The 19,363-nt window shown below is 34.3% G+C and overlaps 4 protein-coding genes across 4 annotated transcripts; 1 reads left to right on the top strand and 3 right to left on the bottom strand.

Moving 5' to 3' along the window:
* Positions 1–430: 430 nt before the first annotated feature.
* LOC116014170 (xyloglucan endotransglucosylase/hydrolase protein 24-like) lies at positions 431–1,537 on the bottom strand. Its single transcript, XM_031254171.1, has one exon. It carries the CDS (start codon positions 1,521–1,523, stop codon positions 648–650), a length of 876 nt encoding a protein of 291 aa, XP_031110031.1. The 5' UTR covers positions 1,524–1,537; the 3' UTR covers positions 431–647.
* A 5,068-nt stretch (positions 1,538–6,605) lies between these two features.
* Positions 6,606–7,760, top strand: LOC116013910 (xyloglucan endotransglucosylase/hydrolase protein 24-like). The gene has a single exon (XM_031253874.1). It carries the CDS (start codon positions 6,683–6,685, stop codon positions 7,550–7,552), a length of 870 nt encoding a protein of 289 aa, XP_031109734.1. The 5' UTR covers positions 6,606–6,682; the 3' UTR covers positions 7,553–7,760.
* A 3,895-nt stretch (positions 7,761–11,655) lies between these two features.
* LOC116013830 (pollen receptor-like kinase 1) lies at positions 11,656–15,352 on the bottom strand. The gene is made up of 4 exons (XM_031253775.1): positions 14,543–15,352; positions 13,688–13,976; positions 13,306–13,595; positions 11,656–12,544 (listed from the first exon to the last, which is right to left on the bottom strand). Exons 1-4 carry the CDS (start codon positions 15,207–15,209, stop codon positions 11,901–11,903), a joined length of 1,890 nt encoding a protein of 629 aa, XP_031109635.1. The 5' UTR covers positions 15,210–15,352; the 3' UTR covers positions 11,656–11,900.
* A 1,324-nt stretch (positions 15,353–16,676) lies between these two features.
* Positions 16,677–18,809, bottom strand: LOC116013064 (zinc finger BED domain-containing protein RICESLEEPER 2-like). Its single transcript, XM_031252725.1, has 3 exons — positions 17,360–18,809; positions 17,187–17,254; positions 16,677–16,688 (listed from the first exon to the last, which is right to left on the bottom strand). Exons 1-3 carry the CDS (start codon positions 18,807–18,809, stop codon positions 16,677–16,679), a joined length of 1,530 nt encoding a protein of 509 aa, XP_031108585.1.
* Positions 18,810–19,363: the final 554 nt, after the last annotated feature.

The following is a 19,363-nucleotide window of genomic DNA, read 5'->3' as shown; positions in this document are numbered from 1 at the left end:
CAATCAAGTGCAAACATTTCCTATGCTCTCATCTCAAGAATAAACAATGTCCCTGGCCTCCAACCTTTCTCTTCTTCCAATGAATGTGACATCTAAATCTAATTCCTCATCATGGAGTATGTTTACCTCTTCTTGATCGAACTTATATTTATATAACCAATAAATTATTACCAATCATATATGGTAATTTTTGTGCTATTTTTGACATTGTTTCTGAGCTATCTAAAATTTAAATGTATCGGCGAACCCAACTCCCCAAATTTTGTCCCCTTATCATATAAAAATAAAGAATCACATTCAGCCTTAAGCCTAACTAAGGCGTAAGTTGCAATAATATATGTAGCAATATTATATTATTGGCATATATATATCACGCACGCACCAAATTAAAAATAATGTATGTTGTGAAAATTAAAGAATTTAAAGGATGGAAGAAAAATGTTTAATAATTAATTAATTGGTGCAATCCATACATTACATGGAATATGAGTGGATTACAATATAATGTAGTTAGCTAAGTGTAGTGTACTACAAAATTAAAATTAAATGAGAAATAAAGAATAAAGAAAAAATGAATTGGATCAATAATGAATCTCATCAATCTCTAGCTTCTTCAACATAACCACGTACGCTCGACCAATCCGGGTCTAGGCACTTGGATGCTCCTGTGCGGGTTTGCATTCAGGGGGCAATCCCTGGGCGAAACGCTTGGTATCAGTGCAGTAATTGTAGATCATATTCTTTTTTTGTACATTTTGGAGTTTAGCCTTAGCATCGGCATCGAGCGTGTAGGTTTGCCATGGCTGCTTATTATTATTATTTGCGCAAGAGGAAGCTCCATTTGTTATAACACAAGCGTCCACAACGAAGTTTTTGTAGTGGGCAGTGAAAGGAGCGCGCGACCAATCTACCTTCACATTTCCTCCCTGGGTTGCCCATGCACTCGCTTCCCACAAGCTGCAGAATATTCTCTGGGGCTTCGTCTTTGGGAATGGAACCCCAATGCTGTCTTGATTCTCGAATACTCTAATCGGAATGTTATCCACCATCCAAATGATTCTTTGTGAGTTCCAGAGAATAGTGTAAGTGTGAAATTCGGCTGTTGGGTCGAACCACAGATGGAACTGTTGTTCCCTGTTACCTTTTCCCTCAGAAAATACATTGGTATGGACTGTGAAAGGTTGAAAAGTAGCATTCCCTAAGAATTCAAAGTCGACTTCATCGTGAGCTTGCCCTATAGGTGATGTTAGATAGAAGGTGGTGACAGTGCCAGCCGAGAAACCTTTCATAAGCTTCAGTTGCATGTCGAATCTCCCGAAAATGTACTCATTTTTGGTATTGAAACCAGAACCAGTTTGTTGGTCAAGATTCAGGGCCATCGTGTTGCCGTTGTCTTGCACTTGCCCAAGATGATTCCCAAAATACATTGTCACATCATTGTTGAAGTTTAGTGGGGGCACGGCTAATGCCACCACTACCAGGCAGCTCAACGCCACCGCTATTATCGTACAAACCTTTGACATCTCTAAATTTATCTTTATTTTATTTTTTTTGTATAATCCTGTTCTAAGGATTTAATTTATTGAATATATATGGAATATACTCAGGAACTAGCTTCTTTAAATACCAGATATCAAACAATTATAACCACATATTATCTAAATGAATCTTCTTCACTCACTATTTGTGGTAAAATTTAATTCAACACCAAAAAATTATGGATGCTTACTTAATTAAGAACCACATTACTTTCAGTTTATTTGTGGTGATTGAAGACACCTTGAGCTCTAATGCATATATTATTCAGATTAAATGAATAATTGTACGATTACTTTGATTATTGAATATTATATTATTGTTAATCAATTAATATCTTGCATGGTGTAATTATATATATATATACCATCCATTTGCCTTATTAGTAAGTGCATGTATAGGATTTGTTTGATACAATATATGAGATTTGATTCTATAAAATATTTTTAAATATTTATAATAACTTGAATATTCTACGGAAAATACCTCCTAAGAGGTAAGTCCTTGATAAGATAAGATAAAATACACACTTAAAATAAAAAATTACATAATGTACTATAATATATAGTTCTAATAAATCTTTATGTTATGTTTTTCCTAATTTCTCTTTATCTTATTCTTAAGGAAATGGCCAAAAAATCTTTTGGACTTATATTTTATTCAAACAAAAAGTTAGCATTAGAATGACATGTAAGTGGTTATTTTTGGTTCGTTGGATACTGGTTGGTTATTTATTATCAACATGGTTATAAGTGTCTGGTCTTATTCAATTGGAGCGTTGGTCTTATGAGCTGATGAGACCAAGTCGCAAAAAAATTACATAATGTATATACTCTAACATAGTTATGATCCCAATTAAATTGAATTTCTAATAATTCCACTAAAATTAATTTGAAACTAAAAATTACGTAATGTACTCTAACATAGTTGCAAATATATATATATAATGCCACATTTCTAATAAATCTTTGTGTTATTATGTTTTTAGTCATTTTTCTTTATCTCATATTTCTTAGTATTTGACCAAAAAGTATATTCTTCTTTTTTAATCAATTTCTCATTTTCTTTGATTTTATTCAAACAAAACATTAGGATTAAAATGAAAATGGCATGTAAGTGATTATTTTGGGTTAGTACGTTAATTAATGTGTTAGTTATTTATTATCATCATAATTATAAATGTTTGGTCTTGTAACTCAATTGGTTAGTGTTGGTCTTATAAGCCGAAAGTGCTTTGTCATGTCATCATGTGTTTCTTTTAGTGGATTATTAGTTTCATGTTAGTCATGTAGTAGCTTGATTTCAAGAAGATCACATCCATAAGTTAGTTTCCCGTCTTTGATCCATCTTCACTGGTAGAAAAACACATCCATTTAGTTTAGGTCCTGTCAAATATAGAGTATGTTACTGGTTCTGTTTTTGCAACTTTAAATTTTGAACGCAGGACACTATTTTATTCAATTAATCCATTAAACCCTCCCATTCCTTCCCTTTTCACTTAGTTAAATGGATAATAAACCATAAAAATGTCAGCTTTATACATTACATCTGCCAAATAGTAATACAAATCTTCCAAGCTATATATCGCAGAAAGTTGTATTTTAAGAGTATTATAGATGAATGAAATTTCAATCTCTTTTTTGACTGTAAAATTCTTCATTAACATCTTTCTCACATTTATATCCTTTTGATTGTTTATGTTGTTCACTTTCTGATAAATAATCATATATATATATAGATTTCTATATATCAAAAGATGAAAAGAAAGATATAAATGAGCATAAACTACAATTTATAGTCTAATATTTGGCACACGCTCATGTACTGCAATAGCCAATCTATAAAGGAACATTCAAATGACTGAGTTGTCTATGGAAATTAAAGCTTAGTAGTTTCATACTTTGTAATAGACACCAACACATACACAAAGTTATCGTTCACTTTGTGGTAACTTTTTGTTATATGTTGTGTACACTTGATTATCCCACATTGTACACTTCAACTGATCCCCTAATATTTTATCAAAATATATGAACCAACTGTATGCCTATATGCATATTAATGAGATGAATATCAATAAACAGTAAAAGGGGTTACTGATATATATAATCTTACTTTGCCTCGAAAAAATCAATAAACTAGAAGACTTGCCTGCAACCAATTTTTTCATAGGAGAATGTATCTCAACAATCCTACCAATAACATCTATATAAACCACCCTAAAATAGCTATAACAATGTGACTTGTAGAGAATAAAAACACCCAAAATCTATAGGAAAAATACATGACTCTAACACCAGAATGTATTGATACAAAATTACCTCATCATACTGTTACAGGAGCAAAGAATATATCTCTGGGTATTTTTCCCTTAGCTCAACTGTTACGGGCAGAGAATAAATTTAGGATACATAGAAAAGTAAAACTTACCGATTATGTACAAAAACATAATACAAAAAAATGAGAATGTAGACACGTTATACTGAATGATATTATAGGCAGATACTGTACTCTTTTGTCATGGAACACACTCCTTACACTTGATAGTTTTGCTGCCGCACACATCTTACCTTGATAGCACTGGTGGTTTGCAAAGGTAATAACTCATTCGCCCTGTAGAGAGTGGTTATGAAGTTTGTGTATTATATTTGTACCGTAAACAATGTGTTTGTATTGTATTTGAATTGAGAGAAGTATTTTTATAGCGGGCATTGGAACCATTGAACCGATAGGGTAATTAATGCTATTGTTTCGAATACCAAAGGGACAACTTTAATCAATGCGAATATATAACAAAACAATAAATCGGTAAACAATCGGATAACCAAAAGTGGAGATCAGAAAGCCAAAAGTTGTTTTGCTTATACTAATTCAATGATGCCATTTACAATATCTGATAAAATCCCTATAAATCTCAAAACACAGCCGTTTCTATTGGGCAGGAACTTTTCTAATCACCAAAAGATTTTGCTTTATTATAGTTATTAAAGATTAAAGATATTAAAGATAAAATGTGTATACATATTTCTAAAAACATAACTTACTTTTTAGCTAACATTTTTCCCTATTCTCACAAATTCTCATTGTAATTTAAAAATTATATATTGGCATTATTACTCACACCTATATAAATAGCATTTTCTTTATTAGTGAACGCATAAGATTTGCTTAATACAATATATGAGATTTGATGATATAAAATATTTATAAAATACTTATTATGACTTAAATATTCTAAAAAAAATCTTTTGGGATGTTTTTCCTTGATAAAATAAGATAATATACACACATAGGCATAGGCTTATTGTTTAAATCATTGATTTTCCTAGTTATTCATTTACTAAAATGATTTAATTTTTAACATTTTACGGCCGGTAGGAGTCCATATGTCCTATTTCGGACGATGTCTAAGAAGTAAGAATATAATAGATTGTTAATTTAGTTTATATATATTTTGTAGTAATGAATGCCAATGACCTTGTGGTCTAGTAGCACCCGGTTGTATCCCCACGTGGAAGAGGTGGGTTTGAGTCCCAGTGGAGGCGCCGCTGTTGCTATCTCTTTGTGCTTCATTAGAGTACATTTTGTAATTTTTAATTTCAAATTAATTTTAGTGGATTATTAGAAATTCAATTTAATGGAGATAACTATATTAGAGTATGTACATTATGTTTTTTTTTTTTTTTTGCAACTTAGTCTCGTCAGCTCATAAGACCAACGCTCTAACCAATTGATCTATCAGACCAGACACTTATAACCATGTTGATAATAAATAATGAACCACTATTTAACTAACCCAAAATAACATTTACATGTCATTTTAATGTTAATGCTAATTTTTTGTTTGAATAAAATCAAGTTCAAAAGATTATTTTGGCCATGTCCTTAAGAATGAGATAAAGAGAAATTAGGAAAAACATAACACAAAGATTTATTAGAACTATATATTAGAGTACAATATGTAATCTTTTATTTTAAATTGATAGTCAATCTCAACATGTTTGTGTTGATTGCGGACAAGTAAAAGTCTAGGTAAGGCGACCGGGGTTGAATATACTTTAAAAAATTTGAAGTGAATACTTAAAAAATACATTTTTCACACAACAGAATTCCCAAACTTGCCAAGTTTTAGATTGTAGCTATGTTATAATTGTGAGTTTATAGTGTGAAACTAGTATGGGTGGTTAGTCAAGAATATAAAGTGCGAACAGAGATGAGAGATTTTTTTGGGACTGGGAATGAATTCTTACTCCACTCTTCTCCTTATAACCCAAGGAGGAATTTCACAATGTATTGGTATAAATACAAGTGACAATAAGCCTTTTGCTCATACAGCTACTTGCTTCACTGCAATTAATGACAGTCGTATCAAAAAGTAACAAACTCTTCGTCTACCTACTCAGATCAATCTTTATTGTGTTATTGATCTACACCAAGGATCAACCACAAGTTGCCTTGCTAGATTATCTTTAATTTGAACGCATTCCAGAGAAAATGATGCAGTTGAGATTGCAGTTGGGCTAAAAAAAATTAAATCATTTTAGTACAAGAATAAGTAGGAAAATCGAAGATTTAAACAATAAACATATGCCTAAGTGTGTATTTTATTTTATCTTATCAAGGACTTACCTCTTAGGAGGTATTTTCAGTAGAATATTCAAGTTATTATAAGTATTTAAAAATATTTTACAGAATCAAATCTCATATATTGTATCAAACAAATCCTATACATCCACGTACTAATAAGGCAAATGGATGGTATATATATATAATTGCACCATGCAAGATATTAATTGATTAACAATAATATAATATTCAATAATCAAAGTATTGGTACAATTATTTATTTAACCTGAATGCATGCATTAAAGGTCAAGGTCTCTTCAATCACAACAAATAAACTGAAAGTAATGTGGTTCTCAATTAAGTAAGCATCCATAATTTTTTGGTGTTAGAGTTAAATTTTACCACAAATAGTGAGTACAAATAGTGAGTGAAGAAGATTCATTTAGATAATATGTGGTCATAATTGTTTGATATCTAGTATTTAAAGAAGCTAGTTCCTGAGTATATTCCATATATATTCAATAAATTAAATCCTTAGAACAGGATTGTACAAAAAAAATAAATAAAAATAAAGTTAGAGATGTCAAAGGTTTGTACGATAATAGCGGTGGCGTTGAGCTGCCTGGTAGTGGTGGCATTAGGCGTGCCCCCACTAAATTTCAACAATGATGTCACAATGTATTTTGGGAATCATCTTGGGCAAGTGCAAGACAACGGCAACACGATGGCCCTGAATCTTGACCAACAAACTGGTTCTGGTTTCAATACCAAAAATGAGTACATTTTCGGGAGATTCGACATGCAACTGAAGCTTATGAAAGGTTTCTCGGCTGGCACTGTGACCACCTTCTATCTAACATCACCTATAGGGCAAGCCCACGATGAAGTCGACTTTGAATTCTTAGGGAATGCTACTTTTCAACCTTTCACAGTCCATACCAATGTATTTTCTGAGGGAAAAGGTAACAGGGAACAACAGTTCCATCTGTGGTTCGACCCAACAGCCGAATTTCACACTTACACTATTCTCTGGAACTCACAAAGAATCATTTGGATGGTGGATAACATTCCGATTAGAGTATTCGAGAATCAAGAGAGCATTGGGGTTCCATTCCCAAAGACGAAGCCCCAGAGAATATTCTGCAGCTTGTGGGAAGCGAGTGCATGGGCAACCCAGGGAGGAAATGTGAAGGTAGATTGGTCGCGCGCTCCTTTCACTGCCCACTACAAAAACTTCGTTGTGGACGCTTGTGTTATAACAAATGGAGCTTCCTCTTGCGCCAATAATAAGCAGCCATGGCAAACCTACACGCTTGATGCTGATGCTAAGGCTAAACTCCAAAATGTACAAAAAAAGAATATGATCTACAATTATTGCACTGACACCAAGCGTTTCGCCCAGGGATTGCCCCCTGAATGCAAACCCGCACAGGAGCATCCAAGTGCCTAGACCCATCCAGATGGATTCGATAATAAGAAGCTAGAGATCGATGAGATTCATTATTGATCCAATTCATTTTTTCTTTATTCTTTATTTCTCATTTAATTTTAATTTTGTAGTACACTACACTTAGCTAACTACATTATATTGTAATCCACTCATATTCCATGTAATGTATGGATTGCACCAATTAATTAATTATTAAACATTTTTCTTCCATCCTTTAAATTCTTTAATTTTCACAACATACATTATTTTTAATTTGGTGCTTGCATGATATATATATATATATATATATATATATATATATATATATGCTCACCCCACCCCACGCCCTTTATGCCTTGCGGTAATGATTCCTCGACATTTACCACAACGATGCTGTCCATAGATCAAATTCTTTCCTCGAGTGGATTTCACTTGACTATTTATGGTTCCATTGCGTGTACTCGGGGTATAAGTTTTGTATAATTGTATCACCATGCTATTAAGTATTTGGATTGAAGTATCTTTTTAAGAGGTTGAATAGAATAACCCGGTTGAAGCGTAATGATTACACATCTCATTGTCTGTCCCATTCTTCTACTCTTTGCGGGAAGGCAATGGCTATTCACATCCTTTACCTTGACACCAAAAAAGACGAAAGCTTTATTCTTATCTTAGTTGCTCTTGATTCGATATTAAAAGTATATTTATTTTTCCCCAATAACCGAATACTTTTGTCTTGTCAATACTGCATATTTGATTCCATCCATAAATTTATTTTCTTCCTCAAGTCTCAATAAGAATGCTAGCTAGTTCTTATTCATATATATCTATCATACATATATATCTATCATCTATGAAAAAAAATATAGATAGATATGTTATGATATGGATCTGAATTGTGTTATGTGACATCAATTTGTTATGTATGGATGAGATTCCAAGGTCCTGATTGCGTGCATCCAGTAGGAATTGAACCTACAACTTCGCCAATTATAGTTAGGTGAAATTGTGAACATGAGATTATGAAACTGTGAACATAAAGCTATAAAATTATGAACATGAGTTATGAAATCCAGGTTCACCTTGAAAGGTAGATCCGGGTTCATGGCATAACAACTGCTTAGGCCTTAGTTAGGCCTAAGGATGTGATTCTTTATATTCTTTATATGATAAGGGGACAAAATGGGATTGGGGTTTGCCACATTTAAATTTTAGAAGATTATGAAATTTGTGAAGTTGTATTCCTTCCTCATGAATTAGAACTATAGAGGTATTTATTAAATTATATTGTACTAAATATACATACATCATTATAATTTTACTATTCATTTTATTATAATTATTTTCAGGTTATAAATGAAGATGGGTTATTTGAATACTCAATGTAGTGAATATAATCAATTAATGAATTTGAATGTAAGGAATCTTCTTGGAGAAAAAATAAAGACAATATAACTAATGATATTATTTCTCTTATTTAATTTATTGATAATAAATAAAAAATTTGAATAAACGCATTTAATTTAATAAGAGTAATAGAGTAGAGAACTTGCTTTTCACCAACAACGTAACAAGAAGTCATTGATTTTCTTATCTTCATTTGTTGTTAAAACAAATTGTTTTGGGAGTTTGCATTGTCAATGTGAATTGCTATAATTGCTGTCAGAGGATGAGCATAAATAATTTGAAATATATCGTTACAATAGATGTTGTTATAATGATATAGTAAAAATTAACTTACAAATTTCTTTAGAAGTTTTCATGCATTAAAATCCTAAGAATAATGTGTAAACTTGTTCAATTATTGGAGTTGGTGGGGTGTCATCATTATCAATTATTTGGACAATGGTTCTACCATTTAAAGTCTAGATGTAGTTGTATTTATGATTAACAACTTTGTAGTTAGGTCATGCAGGTTTGACAATAATAATATACCAGGAATGGTTTGTAGAGTGATATCATACATTTCAATGTCGTGATCAAACACTATTGCTTGAATCGAGTTCCTTACATTTAAATATATCACACACACACACACACACACATATGCTTTGTTGCCCCAACAATTTTGCCCAATAAAAAAATAAAAGTACAATATTTGTTAGTAATTTACAATTGTATCATTATTGAAATACAAACAAAAATTATTAATACCAGACATAAATCAATCCTAATAATGAAAAAGCATAATTAAAATATTGAGTCTTGTTCTCAATAATCAAAAGAAGATTAATTAAACAAAAAATAAAAAGAAAAACAAAACAAAACATAGATTTTTTTAAAAAAAATGCAAGAAAATGATTTTCAAGGTTTCTTATTTGTAATCTTTGATGCTCAACTTTGAATGCTATGTATATAGTCTGACTAATTAATTAACCAAAGTTCATATTAAATTTTATATTATGGTTTTTTAATATACTCTAACATATTCATAGTATATGTTCAACAATTATGTCAACTTTGCTAGGGATGAAGTTCGAACCTAAAATATAAAAAAATATAATAGTTATTAAAATAATGGTATTTAATAAAAAATAGAATTTATAAAAAAAATAAACAATAAAAAAATGTAGCAAAGGTTTTCGGCGGTTTCCCCACCTCCTTGGTCCATGGTCATGGGTGCTATGGCTTGGTTTTGGTCGTAAACATGCGAAACAGTTATTCTGGCGATTCTGTAAAATGACTTACGGAAAAAAATTCCGTAAGTCATTTTCCAGAAAAATGAACTGATTTTCCTTGGTCGACGGAAAACATTTTCCGTTGACCACATTTTCCGAACGTTGCCAAACACAGAAAACTCGGAAAACATTTTTCGAAAGTCATTTTACGGGTTACCAAACACACCCTAAAAATAATAAATAGTTCTTTATGATCTAGTGGTACGAAGTGACGACTTTCTCATATGGAAGGTCATGGGTTCAAGTCTTGGTGGCGGTATTGACTCAGACTAATGAGCATGGCAAATTATGTTATGGACCCAGGTCCACCTTGCATGGTGGACCCGGATTTATGTTCACAATTTTAGAATTCTATGTTCACAATTTTAAAACTTTATATACAAAATTACATTACTCAGTATTCACAATTTCTGAACTCTATATTCACAATTTTGTTATATAGATTCAAAAATTATGTTGTACTGTTGAATATAGAGTTTTGAAATTGTGAACATAGAGTTATAAAATTGTGAATATAGAATTATAAAATTGTGAATATAGAGTTATGAAATTGTGAACATGGAGTTATAAAACTGTGAACATGAAATTATGAAATTGTGAACATAGAGTTATGAAATTGTGAACATGAACCCATAAAATTGTGAACGTAAAATTATAAAATTGTGAACATACAGTTATAAAATTGTGATAATGGACTCAGGTCTACCTTGCAAGGTGAACCCAGGTCCATGACATAACAACCCAATGAGCATGACATGGGCACTCGGAGAGTGAGATAGGCGATCCCGTGGTCATTTCGAATATAATGGACAAAAAAGAAATAAGAATTAATTTCATTAATGAATAGTGAATATGTGATATAAAACCAACTGAAAGAATAATATATATATATATATATATATATATATATATATATATATATATGTATAAGTGTCGGAGTATATATTTAATTAGACGATTTAATTAGAGCAATTTTAAATGGTGCAACTTTTAGAATAATATAATGTTCATCATGATTATATTGCATATTAAAAAGTAATGTTCATGGTTTTACATCTTAATTTTCATCTACTTATGTGATAATATTTGATTGGTTCATTTTATATATAGTTGACTAATGAATAAATTCTTTTTTCTAACATTATGTTGGGTTAATTAGCCAATTTTAGGTAATTACTAATTAATGTATAATATGAATATCATTACCTGTCAAAAGTAAGCATTAAGTAAAAAAAAAAATCACGAGGAAAAAATAACATTATTCTTAATATTAATATTAGTATAATATACAATATATCAATTGATCTGTATTTATTACTAGACTTCTCTGATCTATAATAGATATAAATATATGTATCTCCCACAAATCTCCCACAAAAAGAAAAATAAATTACTGATCCATTGATCTATACTAGAAGCAATTGAATATGCTTAATAAAGACCAAAAACACAATTAGACTAGATTCGATTTACCAAGGATAATAAGTAAGATCGTCTTTTGTACTCTAATAAAATGGTTTCAAAATTTCTTTTGTCACCAACACCCATACCTTCAAAACAAAAAACAAAACAAAAACAAAACCAAAAAAAAAAACAGTCAATATACATGTATATATCCAAGAAATAAGTGTGGTGTGTTTGTTTTAGAACCGATCGACGACCAATTTGTCCTATCATCAAACAATCAATAATCAATCCTGATGAGATTCTCCTCTTGAAGACACCGGGTGAGATTCTTGGCCGTCGCCGGCGTGTTCATCGTCATCGTCTCTCTCCCTCACTTCCTCAATCCTCTCCACGGCCTCTTTTATGTCCCATCTCTTCTCCACGTCCACCTCGCAACACCTCAACCCTATTTTCAGCAGCTTCATGATCTGCCCTTCGCTCGCCGGCGTTATCCCCTTCATGTTCTTGTCGAACACCTCCGGCGTGGCGTCTTCCGGGGCCACCGTCTGGACCCACCCCGCGATGTCGGCGTCGTTGCTCTTCCCTTGTTGCAAGAACCCGGAGGGGAGTTTCCCGGTGAGGGTTTCCACGATGAGAATCCCCAGGGCCCACACGTCGGTTTTCTTGGAAATCCGGCCCCTCTGCCGGTACTCCGGCGACTTGTACGCGATCATGTGCTCCTGAGCATGCTCCATGTTCACCACCGGGAGGAGCCCGTAGTCGCCGTGCATCGGCTCGAAAGTTGCGTCGAGAAGAACGTTTGAGGACTTGAGATGGCCGTGCGGGACTATCAAGTCCGGTAGCTCATTGTATAGAAACATTAGTCCTCTCGCTACTCCTTTCATTATTTTCAACCGTGTTGGCCAATCAAGGGTTTCGTTCCCGTTAACTATATACAAACAAACAAACAAACAAACATCATCTTCCATTATATCATATATTATATTATATTATATTGCCAAGATGTCAATTTTAACTCAAAATTAATAGACTGATATTATAACAACTCATAATTTTAAGGTTAAGATCGAAATATTTTATCTCGATAAAAAAATTAGCCTATAAGCTTGACAGGCTCAGATGGTACAATTGTTATACCATGGATCAGGGTGCATCTTGCATTGTGGACCCAACAAAAATTGTGTGTCTGCCGTTGATATATTCTGTAGCTACATTAACTGTTTATGTGTCTGTAAATCGATTGAAAACACATCTAACATGTTAACTACAGACATATCAAATGGTAATTATAGATAAAACTATTAACGGCAGGATTTTATGCCTGGGTTGACAATTTATGTATCCGTGGTTACCATTTGATGTGTCTTTAGTTAGTATGTGGCTACCATTTGATTTGTCTCTTAGTTAATATGTTATGTGCCTTCAATTTATTTACGGGCATATAAATGGTTAACTGCATATACAAAATATGTCACACATAATCTGAAAGTTATATGTAAGGTAGACTTGATCCATCCTATAATTTACTCAAATTGTAAGTTAGATCAAGAATTTTGAACCCTACCAAAAAGTAAATAAATCTAACAACTCAATAAGACTAGTTCGAAACTAAGTAGACTGGGGGATTGACATCCCTACACCTACAATCAACCATGGTTAATATTGAAACAAACAAACATAAATTATTACCATGGAGATGAACAGCTAAGCTGACATTTTGGACGTAGTCAGCAACCAAGAGCTTCTCCTCTTTCCTGTAGTAGAAGGCCGCAATGGGAACCAAATTCTTGTGATTAAGCGAGCCCAGGCGGCGCATGTGCTCATAGAAGTCCTCTTTCCCCACATGGTTCATTTGCCTGAATCTCTTCACCACCAACACCGGCCCGTCGTTCAGTGCCGCTTTGTACGTCGATCCGAACACCCCGCTGCCCAGTATCTCCGCCGACGCCTTCAGAAGGGACGCCAAATCGAATCTCTCTCTATATAATACCCAATCACCAAAATTAAAGCTTATCAAATGGTATATATATAACTGGTGCAAGTGCAAATATATATGGGCTTAATTGCATACCTGTCATCTCTCAAGAAGGTTAGCCTGAGGCCTGGTTCGGATTTAGCACAAGAATCTACAGGACTGACTTCGAATTTGTCTAAATCAACTGAGGCCATTCTGCGGTGACTTGATGGAAGTTGTGCGCCTTCTTCCAAGTCCGCCGGCTTGGGCTGGCGGAGGATGATGATGACCGCCACGATAGCCAACACCGCCGCCCCCACAACTATTCCGACAACTATTAACGTTGTCATCGAAAGTTCTGGCATGATGCATGGCTTCAAGGGTTTCCCACACAGACCCAAATTCCCTGAGGTGGCAACCAATTTTTAAAATCCAACACTCATTATTATGCCAAAAGTTATAGCTAGTAACAAAATGACAACTTTATTTTCTTCTAATGCTACACATTTTTGATAGCCTAGGTGCTAGATTTGGCCTTTTACTAACATTTACCCAACAATCCCCTGATCACATGGTGTTAGATTTGGCCTTCACCAGCCTCTGCCAACAATCTCCTAACCATGTGATACTAGACTTGCCCTTACTTGTCCCCCAACAATCCCCTAGCCTGTTGGACTTGACCTTTTACCGACCTTTATCCAACAATTTCCTAGCCACATGGTGCTAGATTTGGCCTTCACCCGCCTCCGCCAACAATCTCCTACCCATATGGTGCTAGACTTAACCCTTACCAGCCTATCCCCAACAATCTCCTAGTCCTATGGAGTTGAACTTGACCCTTACCTGACTCGGCCCAACAAACATTAATTAATTAATTTCAATCAAATTAAATACTATGCTATACGGTGATGGACGTAATGGGATATGATTGAGAGACATAAGCATGCAATGCAATGACGTACATATTCATACCTTTAAATGAGGAAGCAGGGAAACGAGAGAAAGTTGTTGGGATTTCACCCTCGAGATGGTTGTCTGAAAAATTGACAAACTTAATTCTGGGCACCTTCATATAAGGTATTTTCCCTTCAAACGCATTGTCATTGAGCTTGAGTTCCAGGAGCCTCTTGGAGATGATTAACGAGGCGGGAATGGTACCCTCGAACTCGTTATGGGAAAGATAAAGCTTCTTCAAAGACCGCATTCCAGAAAAGAAAGTGTCATCAATCTCGCCGGAGAATTTATTCCGGGAGAGTTTAAGGTTTTTCAATGCCCCAACTCTATAGAAAGCCGGGAGGTCACCGTCGAAGCTGTTATTCATGGCGCTAAAGCTTCTAAAAAGGGGCAACTCCGCAAGGGCTTCAACGTCAATGGAGCCACCGAGCCCCCGGTTGTTGAGATTGAGGCCACGCACGGTGCCGTTGGCGCAAATAACGCCTTCCCAATAGGCCCGCCAGCCTTTGCAGGGCGGAATGGAGGCGTTCCAGGTGGCAAACCCGTTGGAGTTCTCTAAAGACTCCTTGAACTGGAGGAGGATCTCGGCCTCGGATCTCGAGAGGCAAGGGACCGCGAGGAAGAGGAAGAGGAGGAGGACGAGGATTAGAGGGGATTGAGAAGGCGAGAAGAGGAGGAAGGCCATGGTAGGGGTGGGTGGTGGGACACAGTGCGCGCACTTGAGTCAAGTGCGCGCCCTTAGGAAGGGGCTATACCCTGAGAATGACAATAAGAAAAGGTTGTGTGCCTGCAAGAGAAGGATCCAAAAGAGGAAAAAAAAAAATTGGAATGGAAGTTTTAGGGTTGGGAAATATGTGAGTTAGCAGAGAAGGAGAAAGGGATTGAATAATGGACAAATGGGTAGACGGGAAATCAAGTTGACTTCGTCCTCTTCTTTCTGCAATCCCCATTTTAGACTTCATCAGAAACTCGAGCTTCGCCATTCAATTCATTTCAATTACTTATTATACTTGCCTATCTACTTCCATTGCTTCCATTGGGATATATATACCCTTACCTTAGCTTGGTCCAACATGTTTCATGCAAACAATATCAATATTGAACTTATGCATGGCTCATTATATTATACACCACCGATATGATTGCCTTCCTAATGAGCAATCATTACACATTAATCTAGGGATATTAATTTAACCCGACTCGGATGAGAAAACTCGATCCCCATTCCAACAGGGCAGGGATGAAAAATTCTTTCGGGGAAGGGAGGCAGGGACAAGATTGCACCCTCATCACGATCTTGCCCTCAAACACCTAATCCCGACCGCGACCCCTAATCTCCGAATATATTATATATTATATTGTTTAATGTTTTAAGTATTTTAAACTAGTTGTATTTTGAGATGATGGGATGTTAGGCGAATTAGATATTTAAATATATAAATTTATAAATTAATAGTATAATTTAAATAAAATATTACTTTGTAGCGTACTAAAAATTGAGAACGGTATAATATAATTTTAAAAAGTTGGAGCAGGGAATCCCCATCGTTGAAAAATCCTCACAAGGACAGGGATAGGACTGAGCATCGGGCGGTTCGGTTCGGGTGGGGATATGGCTAAACCGTGCGGATTTCGGATTGAAGAAATTAAATCCAAACTGTATAAATATTTATTAAAACCCTTCGGTTTTGTGCTATTCGGATTCGGTCAGTTTTGTCGAATATCCGATCTTATTTCGGATTATGCAAAATCAAATTAAATTTAAAAATATAAAGTAAATATAATTAAAAACTAAATGTTAAAGTATGAAAATAGTTACACATTAGTACATAATAGTTACACATTAGTACATTACTTACATTTGTGAGTAGTGACAACTGAAATTCTGAAAATAATATTTACAAGTCAAACTGCTAAAATGTGATATCAAAATGACAAAACCCAAAAAGGCAAAAACTATGCAGATTGAAATAAGTTTTTCAGAATTACAAATCCACATAAATCATAATCACTAAATCACTGATCACATGACCACTTTTCATATTTACAGCATGACAATCAACTACTCCAGTTGTCGAGCATTCAAAAAGCCATCCTGAATTCCTGATCCTCATCCTAGTATCCTACTCTAATAAGTAATACCCTCCTACAATTACTCTTCTTCCTGTTAAAACTTAACAAAAATTAGTAAAGAAATAAACAACAATAATAATTACTTAATAAATGAGCATATGAGATTATGAAGTATTGAAGTTGGCTCAACAAGCTTTTTATCCATATCCTGGATTAATGGAAAATTGCATCAATGTCACCATGAGAAACATACCAGCTTAATCCTTATTTCAGTATATGGTGGAAGCTTCATCATTGTCATAATATAAATTGCAAAAAATAAATATATCAAAACTCACAGATAACAATATAACATTACCACTTTACCAAATATAGGGCAACAACTTTACCAACTTACAAGTTAGTAAGTTACCAAGCCTCTAAACAGAACACTAGCAGATTTCCCAGCATTGTTTGGGGCCAAAAACTCATCAAGGGCAGGAACTTACAAGTTCCAAGTTACCAAGCCTCATTGTCTCAACATCAGAATTCATAGTTAGTTTAATATAAGATATTAAGATATCATATAAAGTATAGAGAAGACAATTACAGGAATTGTTGCAAGTGAAGAACCGGCAGTCCTCCCACCAGATGTACTTCCACCATCAACATTAAACTCTACAACAAATTCAATAATTAGAAGAATGTGAGAATTCAGTTAATTGAAAAAACTGAAATTGAAAGATTGAATTAAAGAATAATAGAATATAGAGAATCATTTACCTTTCTCAAATCTTTCTAATTCTTCCAGATTCTCCTCAATTGATAGAGGGGTATTTGGCAGCCTAAGCCAATCTTGAGTACAAACCAAGGCTTCCACAATTTTAGGAGTTAAAGAACTCCTAAAATGATCTAAAACCCTCCCAGATGTATTGAAGGCAGACTCTGAGGCAACAGTTGAGATTGGTATAGCTAAGACATCCCTAGCAAGCTTAGATAGGATAGGAAATCTTGCAAAATTAACCTTCCACCATCTCAATATATCAAATGAATTTTCCTCATCAACTATTGCCTCAGTTAAATAATGTTCCAACTCAGTTTTTTTCCTCCCACCACTTTCCATTCTTTGTTTCTTAATTTGGGACTTCAGCAGATATTGTGGCCTCCCAACTGGGGCAGATGCAGACTGAACAGTCTCAATAGAAGGACTAACCGAACCAGAGCCAGAACCAGAACTAGAACCAAAACCAGAAACAGAACCAGAATGACTGTAACTGATAGCATAATCATCAAACAATTCATGCAGAGCAGCCAACAAATTCTCAAGGTAAGCTTTGCCTTTTAGCTCACCACACATATGATTTATCTGAGTTGGCATATATTCTAACTTGTCCCTGGGGTCTAAAATGTTTGCAAAGAAAATCATATAGTTCATTTTATCTATATCACCCCAATATTTTTCAAATTTTGCTTTCATGTTAGCCCCCATTAGTTTCACAGCCCCATCAGCTTCCACCATGCTTTTCAAGATACAGAACAGATCAGATATCTCAGAAAAAAAGGTGTTAGATGTTACATACAAGGACCCTGAAATTCTGATAGTCATTTCATAGAAACATTTCAAAAATTTCACCAAACTGTTCACAGAATCCCAATCAAGAAAATCAAGAATAGAATCACCTAAATCAGATTTAAATGAATTGTCACTCTCTTCATAGGCTTCAAACACTTTATGATATATAACAGCAGACTGTAACATCAAATAGGTGGAATTCCACCTTGTTGGCACATCAAGACACAAAGAAGATTTCTGCTCAATACCAATTAAGTCTGACAAATCCCTAAATTTATTCAACCAAGCAGGTGAGTTTCTGACATATCTAACAACCTCCCTAACCCTCTTTACAGCAGTATCACACTCTTTCAGACCATCTTGAACAACCAAATTCAGAATATGGGCAATGCATCTCATGTGAAGATACTTACACTTCACATTAGATGATCCCCAAGACAACAATTTCCTTTTTAAAAAACCAAGACCAGTATCATTTGATGAAGCATTATCTACTGTCACAGTAAACACATTCCTAAACCCCCACTCTAGCAAACAAGTTTCAAGTGCTTTTGCAATATACTCACCCTTGTGTGATGTGATAGGGATAAAAGAGATAATTTTTTTTATGTAGCTTACTAGCTTCCACTCTTCATCTATAAAATGTGCAGTGACTACCATATAATTGATCCTTTAAATAGATGTCCAAGAGTCAGTTGTAATACTGACTCTTTGAGTGTTTCCCCTAAACAAGCACTTCAACTTCAGTTTCTCTTCTTCATAAATGACATGGATTCCAATACTTCTTTTGTCGTTTTGCATTTCCAGACCTTTAGGAACGTTGCGTCATCGATAGCTTTGAACAAAATATCCTTGGCAATATTATCCAAGTTATTTTGTATTCTATCTTCTAGAGTCCATTCAACTTTTGGTTTTGAAATGTAAGATGGTGTAGTGCTTGTTTGTTCTGATGATGGATTGACTTTTAGAATTTCAATTGGACCATCAAAAATCACATCCCACATTTCATCATGTAAAGCAGACAAATGGACCTGCATGCATGCAAATTTTTCAATCATCAAATTTATCTAGTGAAAATAATAAATTTTGAGCCAAGTATCTATTCATCTTGAAGTTTGAGATCTGTCTAGCAGTAATTTTGACTCAAATAGACAACCACTCTGATACCAATTGGGTGGAAAAAGTCTAAAGGGGAGGGGGGGGGGGGAGGGGGG

This window comes from Ipomoea triloba, chromosome 3 (assembly GCF_003576645.1).
Source record: "Ipomoea triloba cultivar NCNSP0323 chromosome 3, ASM357664v1".
Taxonomy (NCBI): domain Eukaryota; kingdom Viridiplantae; phylum Streptophyta; class Magnoliopsida; order Solanales; family Convolvulaceae; genus Ipomoea; species Ipomoea triloba.
This window is presented reverse-complemented; position numbering and strand designations above follow the sequence as displayed.

Coding starts and splice junctions, on each gene's coding strand:
- LOC116014170 (XM_031254171.1), bottom strand. CDS start 1,523: ATGTCAAAGGTTTGTACGATAATAGCGGTGGCGTTGAGCTGCCTGGTA.
- LOC116013910 (XM_031253874.1), top strand. CDS start 6,683: ATGTCAAAGGTTTGTACGATAATAGCGGTGGCGTTGAGCTGCCTGGTA.
- LOC116013830 (XM_031253775.1), bottom strand. CDS start 15,209: ATGGCCTTCCTCCTCTTCTCGCCTTCTCAATCCCCTCTAATCCTCGTC. Junction 13,977..14,542: donor CCCTGCTTCCTCATTTAAAG/GTATGAATATGT, acceptor TTGCCACCTCAG/GGAATTTGGGTCTGTGTGGG. Junction 13,596..13,687: donor ACCTTCTTGAGAGATGACAG/GTATGCAATTAA, acceptor GGTATTATATAG/AGAGAGATTCGATTTGGCGT.
- LOC116013064 (XM_031252725.1), bottom strand. CDS start 18,809: ATGGTAGTCACTGCACATTTTATAGATGAAGAGTGGAAGCTAGTAAGC. Junction 17,255..17,359: donor ATTAGAAAGATTTGAGAAAG/GTAAATGATTCT, acceptor AATTTGTTGTAG/AGTTTAATGTTGATGGTGGA.